This window comes from Varroa destructor, unplaced genomic scaffold (assembly GCF_002443255.2).
Source record: "Varroa destructor unplaced genomic scaffold, Vdes_3.0 BEIS01000005.1, whole genome shotgun sequence".
In the NCBI taxonomy this organism is placed as follows: Eukaryota; Metazoa; Arthropoda; class Arachnida; order Mesostigmata; family Varroidae; genus Varroa; species Varroa destructor.
The window spans coordinates 26,084,510-26,103,204 of NW_019211458.1; the positions used below are offsets into that span (position 1 = coordinate 26,084,510).

Consider the following 18,695-nt stretch of genomic DNA (forward strand, 5'->3'; position numbering starts at 1 on the left):
TATATAGTGTATGTATATACAAACAGCTCTCTTTTGGGGGGTAGTGTCAAGCGCATAACAGTAAGGTTAAATAAATTTCGTATTTCCCATACCTTTGACGTCACAAAAGGTAGACCAACTTCGTCCGCTTGCTTGTTCTTTTGTCCTCTGCGTCAGGCACTGAAGCTTTTAGGCATTCTTGTACATGACTGTGTACAACCCAGTGTGGTATGCCTGCATTTGGACCTATATCACTGCGCGGCATTAAGCTTAGGAGGCAAACGCGTTGTCCGCTGCGCTATCACAAGGGCTATATCGCCCGCTCGTTGAACTTCACCAAAACAGGCGATCTGCCTAATTCGTGATCCGCGCAATCCTAGATTTGTCAGTGGATAAATATTCCATTTTTATGTATCAGCCATACCGTTCGACGATGTTACAGTGATACCTGCAAGTTTTGCTTAACCTGTTGTTCGTCCAAATTTTGCTTAGCTCTATAGCTTATAAGGGAGGCTCTATACGTCGTAACGGACATTATTATATCCGCTTCTTCCAAACTAACGGGGGCATCTTCATAATATAAAAAAGAAAGCAAGCAAAATGGAGAACAATGTGATGCAAAGTATGTTCAATTTGTTTAAGCCTTCGAACCGTGGGGCAGGTGAGAAAACGACGCTCTTTCATAAAACAACGTCTATAGCCCAATAAGGGTTAAGGTTACAAAAACCAGATTTTTCAGTTACGCATAAGATCCGTCGATAAAGGAGTCAAATTCGGGATTCTATATACTAGATGAAGACGAATTAGCTCTATACTGCTCAAATTGGCTTGTCACCTTACGAGCTATGCGACGATGCTAAACTTTGACAATGATGTCACCCGTTTCGCATGCATTTCCTAGTAAACTTAAGGAAAAGGAGGAGTAACGGAGGATGCAATAACTTAATTCAATTCTAAATAAATACACAAGCCACAACAAATAAGCTACGGGAAACGGAACTCTACTACATACAGAAAGCAAATCCTAGTACTCGGTTTCCGTTCGACATGCTTCTTAAGTTGTTGTTTAGTTACATATATATACGTCTAGAAACAAATGTTAAAAGGTATGTGTTGCGTTAATGAGGACACGACAATTAGCAAAATACACTTTATTACATAATTTAACTGATTTACTAAGTGAAGCAGGCTTGTGGTGTTTATTTCAGAAAGGACGAACCCGAAAAAAATATCCTGGATAACGTCTTTAAACAAAACAAGTAACAATGACAACGTCACCGTTTTTATTGTAAAAGCATACGCGCTCTTGTATATGCATCACAGTATTCATCGCTACCTAAGTACCACGCAGAACCACGCTATTCGTCTGAGCGCTGAATATATGCGATACATTTCGCTTTGATAGTTCATGGCAGGTTCTCCCCTAACATCTACCCTTCAACGAGAAGTATCTCAATAACAGATGATTATTTCCTTTGTAAACCTCCCAAACTCTGTCATGTGACTGTTGTACGCGATTAAAGCCGGAGTGGACTTAGATCATGCGTATGTGACTATTCCTGAATACGGATGGTTTATGCACTGCACGCACCACTTATATACTGTTAACCGGTCCGGTCGCCACTGAACTTCCACTGCCTTATTTAAGTAATGTTTCAAACCCTGCTGGGACTACACTTTACCATTTGCTTGTGCTGACTATCACATTTGCTTATTTCAGTCTATGAAATCAATGGCTTATAGAATTGCCCAGAGAATCCGCTCACTTCTTCTCGTCCAGCCTAAGGTGCATTTAAACCTAGTTGGCACATAGCCGAATTCTAAGGGTCAATTTGTTGAGAAGTAGTTTCGAGTCCCACATACGGTATTGCCTTAGATATCACAAGACGACCGGATGTCTGTTTACGTCCTGTTTCAAACCTAACTATCTGACGTATCTTTAAGTAGGCAAATATGTTACTGCCGCAGCATCCTGTTGCAAATACTCTGTGGCTCCTTTACAATCATTTTCGTTGTTACATAGTAGTTCACTTGTTGAAATTTCTTATCATCCGGCTTCAATACAATCGCAGGATCGCCAAGATCATTCAATTAGCGTTGAGCTGTTTTTTTCATTACTGGGTTTTGGCAATTTTGTCGACATTGCTTTATTTTAACTTATTTTAAAATATAGGCTAAAATGCTTATTTATGCGTCAAGTGTCCCATACTTGTATTGTTATTAAGTCGTTACTGTACATTCTGTTGACACCAACAATCCTGTTTCAGTTATTCCTTTGTTGAGTACTGCTTCGATAGAGAATCCAAGAGGAAATGCTGAAAAAAAAATATGTCTAAATTTTATCTTAGTTTTAGAAAACAAGTGTCTGTCGAAATATTATTGGCTTTATGATAATATAATATTTGGGAAGCAATGTAAAACACTGCCACCTAAGGCAACAACATCATATAATCGCTTCATGATGGAAAATAACATTGATATGTCCTGTAAGACGTCGATCATTGTTGAGGAAAAGTTTATACCAGTCGACATGACTATCTAACCAGACCCAGCAAAAAAAAAATCTTACAGTAATATCGTCTTCAGTATCGTCGCTGAAAATTGTAGCCTTGATAAACGCGAGTGATGCTAGTAGTTTGCAGCCGGATAGGTCTCTTCAACGACAAGGGTATGCTTGATTATGTTGGAGGCGCACCCCGTAGGGCAACGGTTAACTTTTAACAATTTCTGAGAGTCCAAATGAAATGATCAAATGCCTTTTCTCAGAAAGTATTCGTTGGCACTAAGTATACGATTTTTGCATTTTCCTTTCGCAAAATTAAAAAATAGTTACGTTTTTATTGAATCAATTTTCATCGATGAACATGATCCAGTCACAAATTACTATCAGCGTACGCACGCAGCTTTTTCTTATTTAGCAAAAGTGTCACACCTTTAATACTCAGGCTCTACGCACTATGAACGTCGAAAAAAACTAAAATATTATATATTTAGTAATATGACTAGTTCGCGCTGTATATAAATAAAACTTACATAGATTCGGGTCATATAACCTCCAAGAAGCAACTGTTAGACTAATTAAATAGCTTCGATTGCACTGTTTGGCTCTTACTTTATTCAAGGAGAGATTAGCTTTCTTCACGCGCTGTCACGCCTAAGGGCGAACGCCAAAGTAATTACACAGCTATCGCGACTCTGTGAAAAATGAATCAAGACAAAAATGACAATAGAATGGTTTACGTTAAATGCATTGACGGTATAGATATTAAATTTAAAAAAATAAATTTATATAAATGCGTTGTGAATGTTTTTTGAGAAAATGCCAGTGGTCCTCGGTTAAGCTACGCGTCTCAGCAGCGTAATTTAGCTGGCGAGTAGATAACGTCCATTTTTACCATGAGCTGTAGGTTTGTTCGTTAACTAAAGCTGTCATTTTAATAGGAGTCTAAATTTATACTTCGATAGGAATCAATAGACATTTAGACCTATAAACTTTACACCAGCCATTGTAACGTTAAAGCAACAGTTTGAACAACGTCTATAGTCTTCATTTTTTTAGTAATCTAATCAACACAATGCAGCCTCCGATATCTTCGACAGCCGATATCTTCAGGCAGCTTACAGTAACACAGATAAATACAGTTAGTGGTGGATGATAATAGTGTTATCATAGAAGAAAGAAGAGCAAGCTGCCGACGATGATGATGATGATAGAGATGTTTGTCCCTCGGCGACGTGCAGGGTGGCGATGCTATAGCATTGCAGTCGGGCATTTTGATTCACCTGTATTGAATTGTTCTAATTTTTAAATTTGACCTAAACGAACCAATTGAAATCTTTAAAGCTACTAAAAATACCCAAAAAATGCCTTGTGCAATTCAGATATAATGCGTGTTATGGCGGATTAGCTAGTTCATCCTTGTTTGTTTGAACAAGACGTCATTGTAAGCATGTTTCATAAGCTTATGGTACAGTGAACTATCGTAATTTCAGTGGTATCTGGTCCAACGTTAACTATACGCTACCCACGCATGACTGCCCACAACCTTTATGCACTGTATTTTTCAACAAGTAGAAATACTCTATAGGAACCAGATACTTCAATGGTTTGTGTTAGCTTATAATTCAAGCTATGCCTTCATCTCACACTTCATAATTTCTACGTAAGTGATACTTTCGTATCCTAGTGCGATCGATAGATAGTAACACTTTATCATCGACTAATTAAGTAAGTAGTGCACTTTAAGTTTAGGCACCTTAGAAAGTTATTACAAAAATAACATGACAAAAAGCATACTAAGGAAGCTCTGCATAAAAACCACGGTACAGAAAACTCAACAAATGTTTGTTTGAAACCAAGTGTATCTTGACGCAAAGATAATTATGGTGGGAAGCGAACGCTCGTGTGGAAGTTTGAATGTCATGTGCAATGTCATCCGTGCAGGATAAGTCACAAAACAACGGAATGGGTTTCTAATTAAGACTCGTTGAACAAGTCTATCCGCTATATATTCGCTACCGGCCAAATAAGTACGTGCACTACTAAGAAGCATAAAATAGGAACGAAGCGATACGGAACGGAAGTGTGTGTGTGTGTGCGGGGGGGGGGGTGGTGAGGGGGTGATTGAACGTTTGATTACTATCGTGACCTATGAAAGCATGCGAAGAAGCATGGCAAACGAAAAGTAGCTGTTAGTTTACTAACATCAACTTCGAACTTCTAATTCGCTGATCGACTTTAAACTTTGTGGTAAACTCGCACCAAAGCGTTTACGACGAGCCTCTAGTGGTAGCTAATGCATCATTAGCTCGTACGGTTCGTCTAAGAATTCAATGAAGCCTTTACTTTCGAGAGCCTCGGCTAACGAGGTAACGCCATCGTCAGAGAATAAATTTACAACATATTCGTCGACCGTCGACCGTTCATCCACTTGCATGATATAGACATGTTTTATCAAACACGGTATGATATCGCTCACTAGCACGCCTTTTTTAAGCCTAACATCTGAAAAGCACACAAATACCCGAAAGGCAATTGTTAGCTTATAACCTGGTGTACTTCTATCTTTTAACATCGTGACTGTCCAATCTTGAAATGTGAATCTCTTTTTTCAGACGTTCCATATTACACAAAAAACATGTGCGTTTCATAATATACATATCAAGCTACTTACCTGCTAGGCTCACGCGAATAGCTTGAGTCGGCCATTCCAGAAACTTTGGCTCAAGGCTGAACGCATTAGAAGTGGGCACCCACACCTCACCGCCATGGTCAATTAGAAATATTTTGTATCTGTAATAGAGAGAAACATCGCCGCATATTCTATACGTCACTAACATATTAGCCATCCGATTACTGTGGTTTATCGCCTTTGACACATTATTACATACGTTGTTTAGAACTGAACGCTTTACCCGACGTCCGAAGTTGATTGACTTCAGGCACCAGGTAACATACTGCATATTTCATCATTTTGTCACCTGACATAGTAGTCACAAAAATTAATACTCTAATATTTATCGCAAAAGTTAATTACAGAGGCATAACCAGGCCGGTGTACTTACTGGTTATTCGACGCATCCATCTCCAACAATTTCCCACGGTGCCATCCAGAGGGCCCCTGATTTTCATTAACGTACACACTCACCATTTGGCCGATTAACAACCCAGCACGCGGCACCATACCTTCCTGTAAAATAATCGGTATGACTGCATAATGTACTCCAAGATAACTCACACAAATTTTCACAGTTTAAGTGAAACCTAAACTTAGAATCTATTGAAAAGCTCATGCATTAAAATTTCGGGCGACATCACGGTCAGCGAAAACTTGTCGTTTTCTACATCGCTCCAGTGGATAACCGGCTTTAAAAATGACTGACTCTTGCGGTGCTTCGTTCTCCGTTTATCGGTTTATTACCGAATCGTAGTTAGGCACAATGGAAGAAACTCAGCTAACGTTACACAACCTTTGTAACAGTTCAGAGACTAGGTTCACCGTTCTGAAATGGGTAATGCTGCTCCAACGAGTTAAAAAGGCAAATAGTAGCTAACTTATATTCTTTAACCTACATTAAAAAGTAGGCTGGAGGATATAGCTATATGGAGAATATAAAGAGTAGGCAAGGTCATACCTTGGCTAGACTGAAAATCAAACGTCTTTCTACCTCTTTTAGTACCACTTTTTTTTTTTTAAGAAAGGTAAGTAGAAATGAAACGTAAAATGTCCGGAAAGGACACGTTCGTTTATGTGTTTCGTAGGCAAACAACTTCGCCGAAAGAAATCAGCTGTCTGCCACGACATTGTATAGGACCCGGGTCATTCTATTTATAGTGAACACACGGTGATCAGCTAGACTTGGAAACAAGTATGTTCTAAAATAAAAGCACAAACTCGCGCTTGCGCATGTAGAAGGTTTTTACTTGTAATATAAGTTATATCAGCTATACATTAATGTATCCACGTCGCATGGCTTTGCGAGTTCATTAGTATGATCTCTCGGGGGTTTATTTAGAATTAACTAATAAAATTTACCAATATACTTCATGGGCTGCTCGAAATTGAAGGTTTACGCTTTTACACATCTCACTTAGGCTTCCGAATAATCCACACGAGGCTAACATAAAGCAAATATGGGACAAAGTGGAAAATGCACGATAAAGGTATTACTGAAAAATTCATTTGAATAGCGTAAAAACCCATTTTAAATTAACCTAACATATTTTTGTCGTTGTGCTCAAAAAAAAAAGAGAGTATATCGTCAATTGATTCCTTTAGGTAAACCCTGACAGTTCAACGTTTCCAAATATCTGAGATCTTTTGACACTGAGAGCTAAGCGTTTTATTTTAGTCCTCATTCAATGTAAAATAAAAAAGTTAACCGTATTCTATGATCTGAATCATATAATTTCTGTCCTCTAAATCACTAAAAAAAAGATCTAAACTAAAGATTTCTCAACGGCGTAGAAGTTCGTTGACATTTAGCAATCGACAATCAGTGTAATCTGGAGTTTTCAACAAGCGCGTTTGTTTCATCAATTCACTGTACTTACTCGTTGCGGTCCATAAAATTCGTAAAGTCTCGTTTGAATTTCTTCTACGTTGATTGCAGCGAGATGTTTTTGCTCCAAAACGCTCCATATGTCCTGAGTACCATATACAGGAACCACGTAAAAGTAGAAATCTTCGTTTAAATGTGAAATCATTACGAACCTGAAAAGTGTACCACAGCAAGTAGAATAAAACAATGGCATTTGTTAACAAAGGTTCAGCCTATACTGTACCTTTACTCCTTTACGCAGCACTAACTAGTTTCAGCAATGATGAACGTCCCCGTATAACTAAATGATGGCACGGAAGCAGTCATTTGGCACCAGGAATTACCCTAATCGTCAGTCAAATCTCTGTTAGTATTGCTAATATCCCGGATGTCTCAGTATGTCAGAAATTTGATTTAAAACTTTGGACACTAACAGTTCTCTAACTTAAACGTATTCTTATCTTATTCATTTACCTCTTAATTATTTTGGAGAGATAATTGCTTACATTATGCTCCTTTGGTGTAGTTCGATGGACAAGCACTCGTATATGAAGCGATTTCGACCCCTCACAACTGTGTTTTCTGATGTTAGATCATGAGAATTCGGACAATTATTACCAACCGCACACATACCAAAACGCAAAAAGCTGTAACCACCAAGACAAATTTAAATTCGGAAAGAACCTTTCATCAAATGCGCTTTCAGAGATATAATTTTTTATTTTTTTTTAATACATATAATTTTTAAAGGCATGCATTTTTAGGAAAAAAAATCATTTGAACAATTCTAACAAACAAAATTGTAATTATGGGAATCGGCGACATTGATTCTGTTTCGATTTTGCAATAAGGATGTATACCTTACGGAACTGGTACGTACTTATGCGATAAGCCAAGCACGCTGCTCATAACGTGTTTTTTCTAGTTTTGCACTTGTGTAGATCTTAAGGACTCTGCGCAAATACAGTCCTACAGTCTTTTTGTTAGAGGCTACGATGTTCGCTTATAATAAGAAAATAAACGAAAAAATTCGTGGTTGTTATAATTGTAGTTGCATCATTGAGCTAATGCATACTTGACCTGTCCCTTTAAAAAAAATATATTAATTAAGCTTTACTGACCTGATGCAGGTTTTGATTTTCCGCTCAGTCCTTTCGTTGATCCGGCTAGCTTGTTGCATATTTCTTCGCACCATCCAATTTACGCCTTGCTGTGATAATTCCAAGCATTCATCTAGAACATTATCAACCAACTGGGATGTAATTATTTGTACCTACGTCCATACACATCATCAACCAAATTGAAAATTACCTTCGTCCGTATTTAATCTAAGCTAAATTGTTGTTATGTTTTAAGAAAGCACATTTTAAAAAAAGGAAGGGGGTTGTTACAAAAGGAACCTAACAAAGGTTGAAATGCTGCAAGACACGAGGGATGATACTAATAGTTTACAGAGCGACAGCAAAATGAATGATCCAGTTAGAAACGACCCCTAGGCCCTCCTGAACAACGTACTTACGGAAACCACTAACTGACCTGGTAAAAATTGGTAGTTTTGTACTGCCGCCTACGTGTTACAAAAACCATCTGCTATTTACGATTGTATTGTTTCACGTATTTCTTCCGCTGCTAATTTCTTACCGGCGCCTCCTGCATTTTCTTTGGGTGTTTCGCATCGTTTTGGCGACACTACCGCTGAACTGTCTGAATCGTCGGAGGACTTTTTTCTTCCGGAAGTTGTTTCTGCATTTGTACACATATCAGTATTTTCAAAGACCATCGATGTATCACTTTCTGTTGATACAACAGATGGCGGCTTTACATCCTCCACATTATTTTTATTTCCCGTTTCGCTGTTTGCAAGCCCTTCCGGGAGTTTTTCTACGGAAACTACGTCGTTATCATCACTATTTACCGTCACGGCTGCGGTATTTTGTGCCTTTATGCGATAACCAATATTTAGCCTTGAAGGAAGACACAGATGAAAATAAAAATTCTATTCAGGCATAGTTTTCAAATTGGAGGGTCAAGACTAGCTAATGTTAGTACCTTCGCAGCAAGTAGAAAAAAAAGAGGAAATTCACGTTCTTGCTAGGAAGATAAGTGAGTACGCATACGTTAATATTTTTGCTTAGTATCATATTTCCAAGGTTGATATGAACTTCAGCGGGAATCAATTGTGTCGGAGGTTTTCTGCAATTTTGGTATACCATAAAAACTATTATAACTTCCAATTTTGAAAATATATAATAGTTTCCTGATTTTAAATGTCAAACTCGACTGCTTGAAACCACTTGTTGTTTGAATGTCACCTACTTCTCACATAGTTCACCGAAATCGATGAATTCTTCGTGGCCAATCTCAAAACTGCTTTTCAGAGCCATGAAGTAAGGCCGATCTGACTTCCCTTTTGTATTCTTTATCCGAATTCGAATCTTCATATCCGGATACTCATTGAAAAGCTGAACTAATTTTGTGACATCTTTGACTATAACCTGATCTGGAATTACGCGAATGCTTTGGGGCGGATAAGCCAACAACGACTGGTCGAGCTAAAAGTTCATTGAAACGAAATAAGAGCATTTAGTAACAATAATATCGTTAGTTGCTCACAGTTAATAGGACAGAGACCACTTTCTCTATGTCATTAAAAGGGGGTAAGTACAGCACGTTGTGTTGCTCATTTGCTCAAACATTTGTCTACGTATAAATGTGTTCTCAAAACTTGCTACTCGGTTGTTATCACTGTTCCTTTACCACGTTATACATACCGTATAGTTTTCAACCTATATTTTAGCAAAAACACTCCATCGATATTAAACAGAATCGAATACATGTTCTGTGAGCCTGCAAAAAGCCCATTTAGCAGTAGTGCACCAACGTACCGGAAAGATGTTAGTTATATCAACAATTTCTTTGAAGCCCTCGTCGATGTGCTGCACTTCTGCCGAATTCACAAAATTGTCTTCATCACTGAAAGTTGCCAAAAAACATATCGTTTAGCTTCCGCAGAAGAACTAATCAGATATTCCAACTGCAACTGTTTCAAGGAGAGTTTTTTTGGCTCGTGACAAAATCGGCTATACAACATCAAAAGCAACTGTTGTATTTTCAGCATTAACAAGGATTCGATGCGGCATATTAAGCATGCTACTATAATACAGTATACGCTATAATACGCGACTTAAACAAATGACACTAAGTAATGTGAAAGGTACCTAATGGAATATGTAATTTCCACTCTTTTTATGAAGGTTAAAAATCGCTCGAACGTTGATAGCTCTACGTCGATAGTCTCTAAACATTTGCTGCGATCAAGCTGATTCGCACAGATGAAGTAAGACAAATGCCTTCTATTTCTGCAATTTTAGCAACTTGTCGCTGAATTATACTACAAATACAGTCCTGAGAAGCGTTGAGTGTCCACGCTGCACGAACACCAGATATGTTCGAACAACTCAACGAAAACCGTCTGATCGAAAAGGCGAATGAAGCAACAACTTCAGTACATGAAAACAAATCCCGTATATGTGACACTGTTCGTTAGCTTTTGAAAGCGTAGGTAAATGAAAATATTCCATCACCTCTATTGAACGTTTTTGAACATATTGAACACAAAAAAACATACTCCGATCACAGGCGACCAACTTACCTGTAACAGGCTAACACTTCAGCTCGCAACCATAGCCCTGAACTCTGTCGGACAGCGCACCATTTGCTTGGATCGTCGGAACAATCATCGTCTTTGAACTTGGCGCACAAACTATTAATCGCCTTTGCGACTGTCTCTTTTTTTTGAGAGTCTGGAGAGAAACGTAGAGCAAACGGGTCGTTTTCGACAGTCACATCGCTGGGAGCAAGCGTGAATTCGCGATGACTGAGATCATCCGGGGCAGGCACCGCCAGTCGAGCCATTGCGGATCCCGTTAGCAAGGCGGGTCACGAACTGTTCGTCTGTCAAAAGACAGCAATAGTGGAAGTAGGATACGCCACTGCGGAATATATCCTTCGTTTGAATATTCGGCGTCAAACTACTTCATAGACTTCATCAAATTTAAATTCATTAGCACGGTGACAACGGTACCACTATTCATTGTTATTGTTATTTGTTGTCAGCACAGAGATGGAGCACACAAATCTCGGACAATACAGCAGAGTTCTTATTGTAAGTATATTTTCATATCATATTTAAATATTTGTTTAGGAATAAATATGAGTAAAATTTCGTCATTGATTTAGCACTATTAGATTTTGCTCCTGCAAACACCTGAACCTGGAAAACGCCATAACAACTAAAGGATTAATGCTGCTCGTAGATCTTAGAACCGATCGTTAGTTTACGCATTCATTACGTACACTAAAACGAGTTATTTCATTATTAGCGGTTAGCAATTACTGCGTTAACATCCGTGCCCGCCGATCGTCGCCTGCACTCTACCGTAGGGTAGCGATGATGTGAACTGGGAAAAGTTTTCTCCCGTAATTTTCAGGACACGCTCGCAAAAACGAACCCCGAGTCATTAGATGAGCCAAAGTCGAAGCGTCCGCAACTCGACTGCCCTCGGAATTTATTTACCCGCGGACGGGCGGGAGCCTGGCAGGCTCCCGCCCGTCCGCGGGTAAATAGGTGAAAATGGGGCTTGCCAACGCAAGTTCGTTAATTTCGGCCCTAGACGCGTTATGTTATCCCGCACAGAGCAAATTAGGGAACGTAGGCTGGTCAAAATTATCCTGAATTCGCGTCCATCACCAGCACTCGTTTCTCCCGCACAAACGGGCTGAGTGCTTCAACGGCTCTCCTTATGAAGACTTTTGATCACTAACGGCTCACAAGACTTAAGCACAGACTACGGAGGTTAGATAAGTTGAACCGCCTGTGGGTCGTGGCTGAATTTATCCATCCTCTACTCAATGTTCAAGCAGTTGGAGTTGATACTGAAGAGTTGGTTCTGTTGTTTTTTACAGCCTGATACTACTTGTTTGGTACGTATAATACTTGTTAGATTTATGTGTATTCTTCTTAATATTTTTGAATGGCTAAAATCACTATTTTTAAAGTCGTTTAGTAAAACAACGGGTTCTATTGCATACTGCATTAAGGTCACTGCGTAAACATTTCGAAAGCACAGATGTTCCAGTTAGCTTGCTAAAAAATTTTCTCACGAACACAAATATCGAACATTTATGTAAAAATCAGGTAATGTTAAATAAGATTGCGTTTGACATCGTAAGCTTCGTGATCGCATGAATTGACTCATATTATCATTATTAGTAACAATGCCTTTGTAAGCATGAAGCACTTCATAAAACCACGTTCGTCACCCGGCGAAGCTTGATTAACTTGTGCCTGAAGCCTATCAATGGCGATCTATTCTATACAGTAATGTACATGTTACATCCTTCACTAGTCGAACACCAATTTCAATTACTAACTCTGTAAGGAAAATTTCAGCAAAGGAGGCCACAACTCTGTAAATGCAACTTCCTCTCCCCATACGTACAGAAATATAGCTTTATCCACCTATTGGACCGGCGATCTCGATACTCGTTCGGCGGTACGGTTCGCAAACCCCCTAAGACAAACACTATCTGAAAATTGCATGTGTTCTGATAGCTTATTAAGCACAGCGCTTCAGTAATAAAAAATAGAATTCATCAGGTATTGGATCAATGTAAATCTCAGTTTCTTCATCTATTTCGTTAGTCTGTTGATATTTACACAAACGAAAGCAGACGATTTTGATTAACATTAGGGAGATGCAAGAATCTCCTTGAAAGTCTATCTTACTCTTGTCAGTTCCATGTTCACAGGTTGGAACAGGTAACTTATCCGAAGATACATATAAGCTTGTTAGTAACTTTTTTCTTTGTAAGTTGTTAGTTACTTGTTTGTAAGTTAGTTCTGAAGTAAACTTGGCTGAAACACAACTTACTGAAGAATGCGAGTGTAGTCGCCTATTAAAGACTGCTCAGGGGAGTTCAGCAAGCTGATAAAAAACGTTTATAACATTTTTTAGGAATTACCGAACAAATATACGTACGCGAAATTCTTCAGTCTCTGTTATATAGCAACCTCGGGCGGTTCTATATTTAAATGTTTACTCTGTTATACTTACTCGTATGATATAAATGTGCAACATTAATACAGTATGATATGGTTCGTCATTCATACAACTTATGTATATAGTTATACAGCTAAGAAAGTATTTAAACACATTAAATTAAATATTATGGTTCATACATTTCAAACTTCTATTAGGTCCGTTCGCAATTTATCGTCTGTTTGTCTTCCTTTGAGTCAGCTGCTAGCAGGACGGCCTGCGAGCTTGTTCGAACAAATAGGCCCGCGATACGAGCCACCTGATTGTCTCGTAAACTGCTGGAATGACAAGTAGTAAGTAAATAATTGTTTTGGGCCACTTCGAGGACACAGAAGCAACGAACCCCTAACAGATACAAACACGCGATTTTATATTTCCAGCAAGACGCTCTATTACTAGTAGGTGTACACATAGATTTTAATGCAGCCGGCTGTGATTTTTGTTTTCTGTGCTGCGAATATAATCAACAGTAGGCACTTGCGGAATAGAATATAAATTTAATTACTATTTGAACGAAATTTGATTACTATTTGGTGCAAATTTTTTTTACTATAATACTTGAAAAAAGAGTATATGCAATATTTATCTTTGATTGAATTGCAAATACTGATCATTAGCGCGTGACTAAGGAGACACCTACCTTGAAATGAAATATGCAATCGCCATAGAAAAAGGAAGTACGGGCAAACTTGAACACGTTCAACAGTTTAGTAGATAATCATATAAACCTGAACTTAACGACAATGTTGCGTTATGATGAGAGGAAACTTAACTGTTCACTCAAATGCAATATTACACAACTGCGACACGATAGTATAATTTTTGTTTTTACAGTATGCATTCCATTCGTTACCAATTCGTGCTGTCTCATGGAAAAAAAAAGTAGTTTTTATTGAATTCAGCCCCGCGAACACCCGCGTTCAGAGTTTTACTAGTTTTTTTTTTACTTCGTTCCAACATAAATCATACCTCTGGATCACTTCAAATTAAGAGGTAACGTGAAGATTTTCAACTTGGTCCGCTCCAACTTAGAACTGGTCCTCATGCTTCTAGCTTTAGGTCTGTAGTATATAACAGATAAGATATACTTCAGACCCGATGATTATTTAGAATCAGAAATATTATTATAGTCGCGTATTGGAGAATGAGCATGTATACTTTTGAGTACTCTGATGGTCTTCTTATTAGCGGGATTTGCACGCATTAAATATTAGTCTTGTTAAAACGACCTATAAAAGGCTTGAAATATAATTTAAACGAGTTGCCGTATCACTGACTAAAATACATCTTGAACTATGTGATGGGCAAAAGACGGTTTGGGTATTCATCAATTATGAAGTCAAGTAATTGTCGACTAGAAATACTCATGGCTTTATCGACTAATATGAATGGCTTAAGCTATGTTTTTTTGGCAGTCACTGCAACTGTTCTTTTTTTAGACAACCGTAGGTGACCCTATATTAGTTCGCTATGGATGAAAAAGAAACCACGGGACACGCACACGTAGCATCGGAGCTAGACGTGTTGGAACCCCCACTGTTCTCAGCGACCCCTCGATCTGCCCTTGTTGAGATTCGTTTGGTGAATGTCCACTTTCCGTTCGAACCATACGAAATCCAGAAAGATTATATGTCAGCTGTCATCGAGTGCCTGCAGAAACGTTGGAATGGTCTTCTTGAAAGCCCCACAGGCACCGGAAAAACCCTTAGCCTATTATGCGCTTCATTGGCGTGGTTGGAAGATCGGAAAGCGGCCCTCCAATTGCAAGGTACGTAGCAAAGCGTTTTTAGACTGAGCATGAACTGCTCCATGAGCATGAACGTGATCCAAGCTTGATGAAAGAAGTAGAAAGTAAAGGTCTAAAATAAAAATAAAAAAGAAAAAAAACAAAAAGGAAAAGTAAACTTTTCCTCACTGGTTTGGGTTAGAGTGTTGGGCACGAGGACACAAAAACGTGTATACGAAATAATTTTCATTAATCTATAGATGCGTTTAGTGATAAATTATTAATTAATGTTTGTATTTGGCATCCAAGGAACGGGTGGTACGTTAGCTGGCCTTCGATCTCCAGACCCCCAAATCGGCTACAGTTCAGTGCCCAGTACAACTAGTGGGAGCCTTTCATCGTCGTTCGACCGATCGACCCAAATTCTTTATTCATCCCGAACACATTCTCAACTATTGCAAGCCAGCCGTGAATTGAAGCGAACCCGTTATGGTTATATGAACAGTATTGTTCTTGGTTCGCGTGATCAGCTTTGTATAAATTCCGAGGTTAACACATTGCCTTCGTCTCAACAGAAGATTCGAAGATGCCAAGTGCTCGTTAACACAAGAGCCTGTGAATTTTACCGCAACTATGAGACAAAAGTAAGTTAACATTCACGTTTTCGCTAGGTTCAATTGGCTTATAATCAAATTAATAATGAGGCAGAAACACTAGGAAATTTATTGTACACTTGCCTCTCATTGTCACACTAAATGATGATAGTTAAGTCACCGCTAGCTATATATGTTTCGTTGGTCGCTGCTCGTTTCCCTTTAATCTCTCCTCTAGGTTAGCCATGAAGACTACTCAAAAAAGCACGTTATCGATATCGAGGACCTCGTAACACTGGGACGACGGCACCAATGCTGTCCTTACTACGCGACAAAGATTCTTCGCAAAAAAAGTGACGTAATCTTTGTCCCGTACAATTATATCGTCGACCCGTCCACCCGTCGATCGCAGGCTATCGAACTGGATGGAAACGTTGTCATTTTTGACGAAGCTCATAATATCGAGTCGTTTTGTGAAGACTCATTATCGTTTTCGATGAGCTCGACTGATTTGGCCGCATCCGTGAAGGAGCTCGATGGCATCAGTGCTACGCTAGTAAATGGTGAAAATGCTGATACCCTTGATTTCGACGTGAATGAACTATCCGTACTAAAAACCATGTTGCTTGAACTTGAGCAGAAGTTTGACAACGCCTCTGAGACGGGAAAGCACTACGACGGCGACTTTTTGGTCGTGATGCTGAAGGAAACGGAAATCGATGCTCAACATGAAAAGATCATCGGTCTGTTAGATTCGATTCTCAAGTACATACAAAGCGTATCAACTCAGGGCATTTGGGGCCCAAAAGGAGCTGGTCTCCAGAAAACGTTAGATATGCTAAACACGGTTTATTCAGGCGGTACGCTTAATCAACTAAAAAAAAGCTTTAAGCTATATTTTGAGCAACAGAAAGAGACTACAAAAGAAGTGTTTGTTATTGAGAAAAAAAAGAAAAAATGGGATCTGTGTTTCGTCTGTTTAGCTCCGGGGGTTCGGATGAATTCCATCATAATGGCAGGAGTACATTCACTGATTCTCACAAGTGGTACCCTTTCTCCAATGAAAACATTGGCAACGGAATTGGGCGTCCCTTTTCAAGTGCAACTGAGTAACGATCACATTATTACACCTGATAAAATCGCAGTAATGTGCATTCCTCAGGGACCCGATCGGACCGAGCTGATTTCCACATACCAAAATCGAAAAAATGACAAGTACATTCGTAGCCTTGGGCTCACTATAAACGAGATGAGTCGACGAATTCCACATGGAATATTGGTGTTCTTCCCATCGTTCGCGTGCATGAAATCTCTCGTGGAACAGTGGAACGAAATGGGAATCCTGAAAAGGCTCCGTGAGAACAAATTGCTCTTGCAAGAAGAATCAGGTTCGGCATCGTTCACCGCGACGATTCAATGCTATCGCGATGCTGTTGTGAGTAATCCTCAGGGAGCGATGCTTTTCGCTGTTTGCCGAGGTAAAAGTTCAGAAGGTGTTGATTTTTCAGACGAATATGCCCGAGCTGTGGTTATCATCGGAATTCCATATGCACCAAAAGAGGACAACCGCGTTATGCTTAAAATGGAGTATCTAAATAAGTATGGTTCAAGCGGCATCAACGGAATGGCATGGTATCAGATTCAGGCTATCAGAGCGATAAATCAAGCTATTGGAAGGGTCATTCGCCACCGAAACGATTTCGGAATGATCTTGTTCCTAGACAAACGCTTTTCAGAGATGGCAATCGTTAATGAACTCTCGAAATGGGTCCGAAACAAAGTTGAAACAATCCGTGAGTTCCGCAAAGCCCTCGTTGGTGTATCGACGTTTTTTCAGGCTCATAGTGTGTGCGTACGTAGCCGAAACACTAATTTTGCGGAAGATAACGGAAGTAATTATATGGGTTTCATCAACAGCGCCCAGAGGCTACCTTCAGAGGCGGGCAGTTCTAAGGTTTCAATATCGCAGAAGGTAGTAATTGATGTTGACGAAGAGGTTGGTAAGACAAGTCGTAAGCTTGTCGAGTTTTACAAGAATACAAGAATATCTGGTGATACTGAAATCACAGCAATTCGAAGTAAAAGTGTGCTTGAAGCAGTTGAGGAATTTTCCAAGCAACGCGGCCCTGTAATCGACAGTTTGCCAACATTAGTTGGTTTAAAGAAGCGATCCTCCGAAGTTTTTGCAAAAAAAGAGGTTCATAAGAGAAAAAAATTAAATGTGCCTCTTCACGATATGTTAGGAGGAGATAAAGCTAACGTAAAAGTTCAAGAAGACGCCGACGCTAAACTTGAAACAATGGGAAATCCCTTTCCCTTGGATTCTTCTCCATCTAAGTCAGATGAGCGAAACGGGACACAGGATTTGGCCATTATGGACTCCACAGTATATGATGCTAATCGGCGAAAAGATGCTCTAGAAGTAATGAAAAATATTATGAGCGAGTTCCAGAAACATTGTAACCATGTTGCCGATTGGAGAACACGTGTTACTGAGGCAATAAAAACTTATCGACAAACCCATGATCTAAGCTTATTTTGTCATATGCTCTCCGATCTCTTGGTGGATGCAAAGGCCCAACTAGGCCTATCCCTTTTATTGAATATATCGAAATTAACGCCGAAACATAAGTCTAAACTGGGTATGGAGATCATTGCAAGGGTGGTCCTCCGGCCAAACTCATCGGAAGCAGTCGCTTTAAAGAACTTGGCAGATAACTTGAACGTTATCAAGTCGGCCTTCATAGTCGTACAAGTCCTCCGTTGGGTTTTGGAGGGTTCCGATCAAACAAAGGAACTGAAGCAGTTTTTTGGATACTATCCACCATGTAAAATTAGCACGGACGAGTTTAACAAACTGTACGCACAGCCGCTACCTTCGCAAAAAGCGATCCTTGAGCGGATCAAGTCGGCCATGTCTACCCAGGATTATAGGGTTGTTCTCAGGGCATTGAAAAATTTCACTATCAATAAAGATGTCACTGTTCTAGTCAATGATATGGAACTACGAAGTAAGCTCTCTGATGATCTTCGTGAGGACTTTGTAATGCTTCTAAATGTGAGGTATTATGTAGATTTCATGGTCGGCATGTGTAAATAGTTATGTAAATGATGTTTCTTCTTGTTTTTATAATCTAATAATTGGCATAAATTGATGCCAGCTAATCTAAGAACTAAATAAAATAACGTATTTTTATGTAGGCGATGCTATCATCATATACCAGGTCTCTCTTATGTTAGTGTTCAATAAAATAG

General features: G+C 39.2%; 2 protein-coding genes across 21 annotated transcripts; one reads left to right on the forward strand and one right to left on the reverse strand.

The window, feature by feature from the left end:
• Positions 1-1,115: 1,115 nt before the first annotated feature.
• Positions 1,116-12,973, reverse strand: LOC111250920 (uncharacterized). Of its 16 annotated transcripts, none has more exons than XM_086991640.1 (15): positions 12,522-12,716; positions 10,673-10,974; positions 9,906-9,993; positions 9,337-9,572; positions 8,662-8,984; positions 8,142-8,253; positions 7,527-7,667; positions 7,034-7,193; positions 5,545-5,669; positions 5,154-5,272; positions 4,742-4,984; positions 3,620-3,762; positions 3,092-3,174; positions 2,549-2,786; positions 1,116-2,294 (listed from the first exon to the last, which is right to left on the reverse strand). In XM_086991640.1, the coding sequence occupies exons 2-11, from the start codon at positions 10,933-10,935 to the stop codon at positions 4,773-4,775; spliced, it is 1,779 nt and encodes a 592-aa protein (XP_086847766.1). In that variant the 5' UTR covers positions 10,936-10,974; positions 12,522-12,716; the 3' UTR covers positions 1,116-2,294; positions 2,549-2,786; positions 3,092-3,174; positions 3,620-3,762; positions 4,742-4,772. The 16 variants fall into 16 exon arrangements, with proteins under 16 accessions (XP_086847766.1, XP_086847768.1, XP_022662637.1 ...); XM_086991642.1 differs by having other exon boundaries at positions 2,549-2,706; positions 4,685-4,984; XM_022806902.2 differs by having other exon boundaries at positions 4,685-4,984.
• LOC111250916 (regulator of telomere elongation helicase 1 homolog) lies at positions 11,641-18,640 on the forward strand. Of its 5 annotated transcripts, none has more exons than XM_022806885.2 (5): positions 11,641-12,003; positions 13,280-13,414; positions 14,561-14,889; positions 15,157-15,491; positions 15,679-18,640. In XM_022806885.2, exons 3-5 carry the CDS (start codon positions 14,592-14,594, stop codon positions 18,538-18,540), a joined length of 3,495 nt encoding a protein of 1,164 aa, XP_022662620.1. In that variant the 5' UTR covers positions 11,641-12,003; positions 13,280-13,414; positions 14,561-14,591; the 3' UTR covers positions 18,541-18,640. The 5 variants fall into 5 exon arrangements, with proteins under 5 accessions (XP_022662620.1, XP_086847765.1, XP_086847764.1 ...); XM_086991639.1 differs by lacking the exon at positions 11,641-12,003 and adding an exon at positions 12,736-12,841; XM_086991638.1 differs by lacking the exon at positions 11,641-12,003 and having other exon boundaries at positions 13,261-13,414.
• The last annotated feature ends 55 nt before the right edge of the window (positions 18,641-18,695 follow it).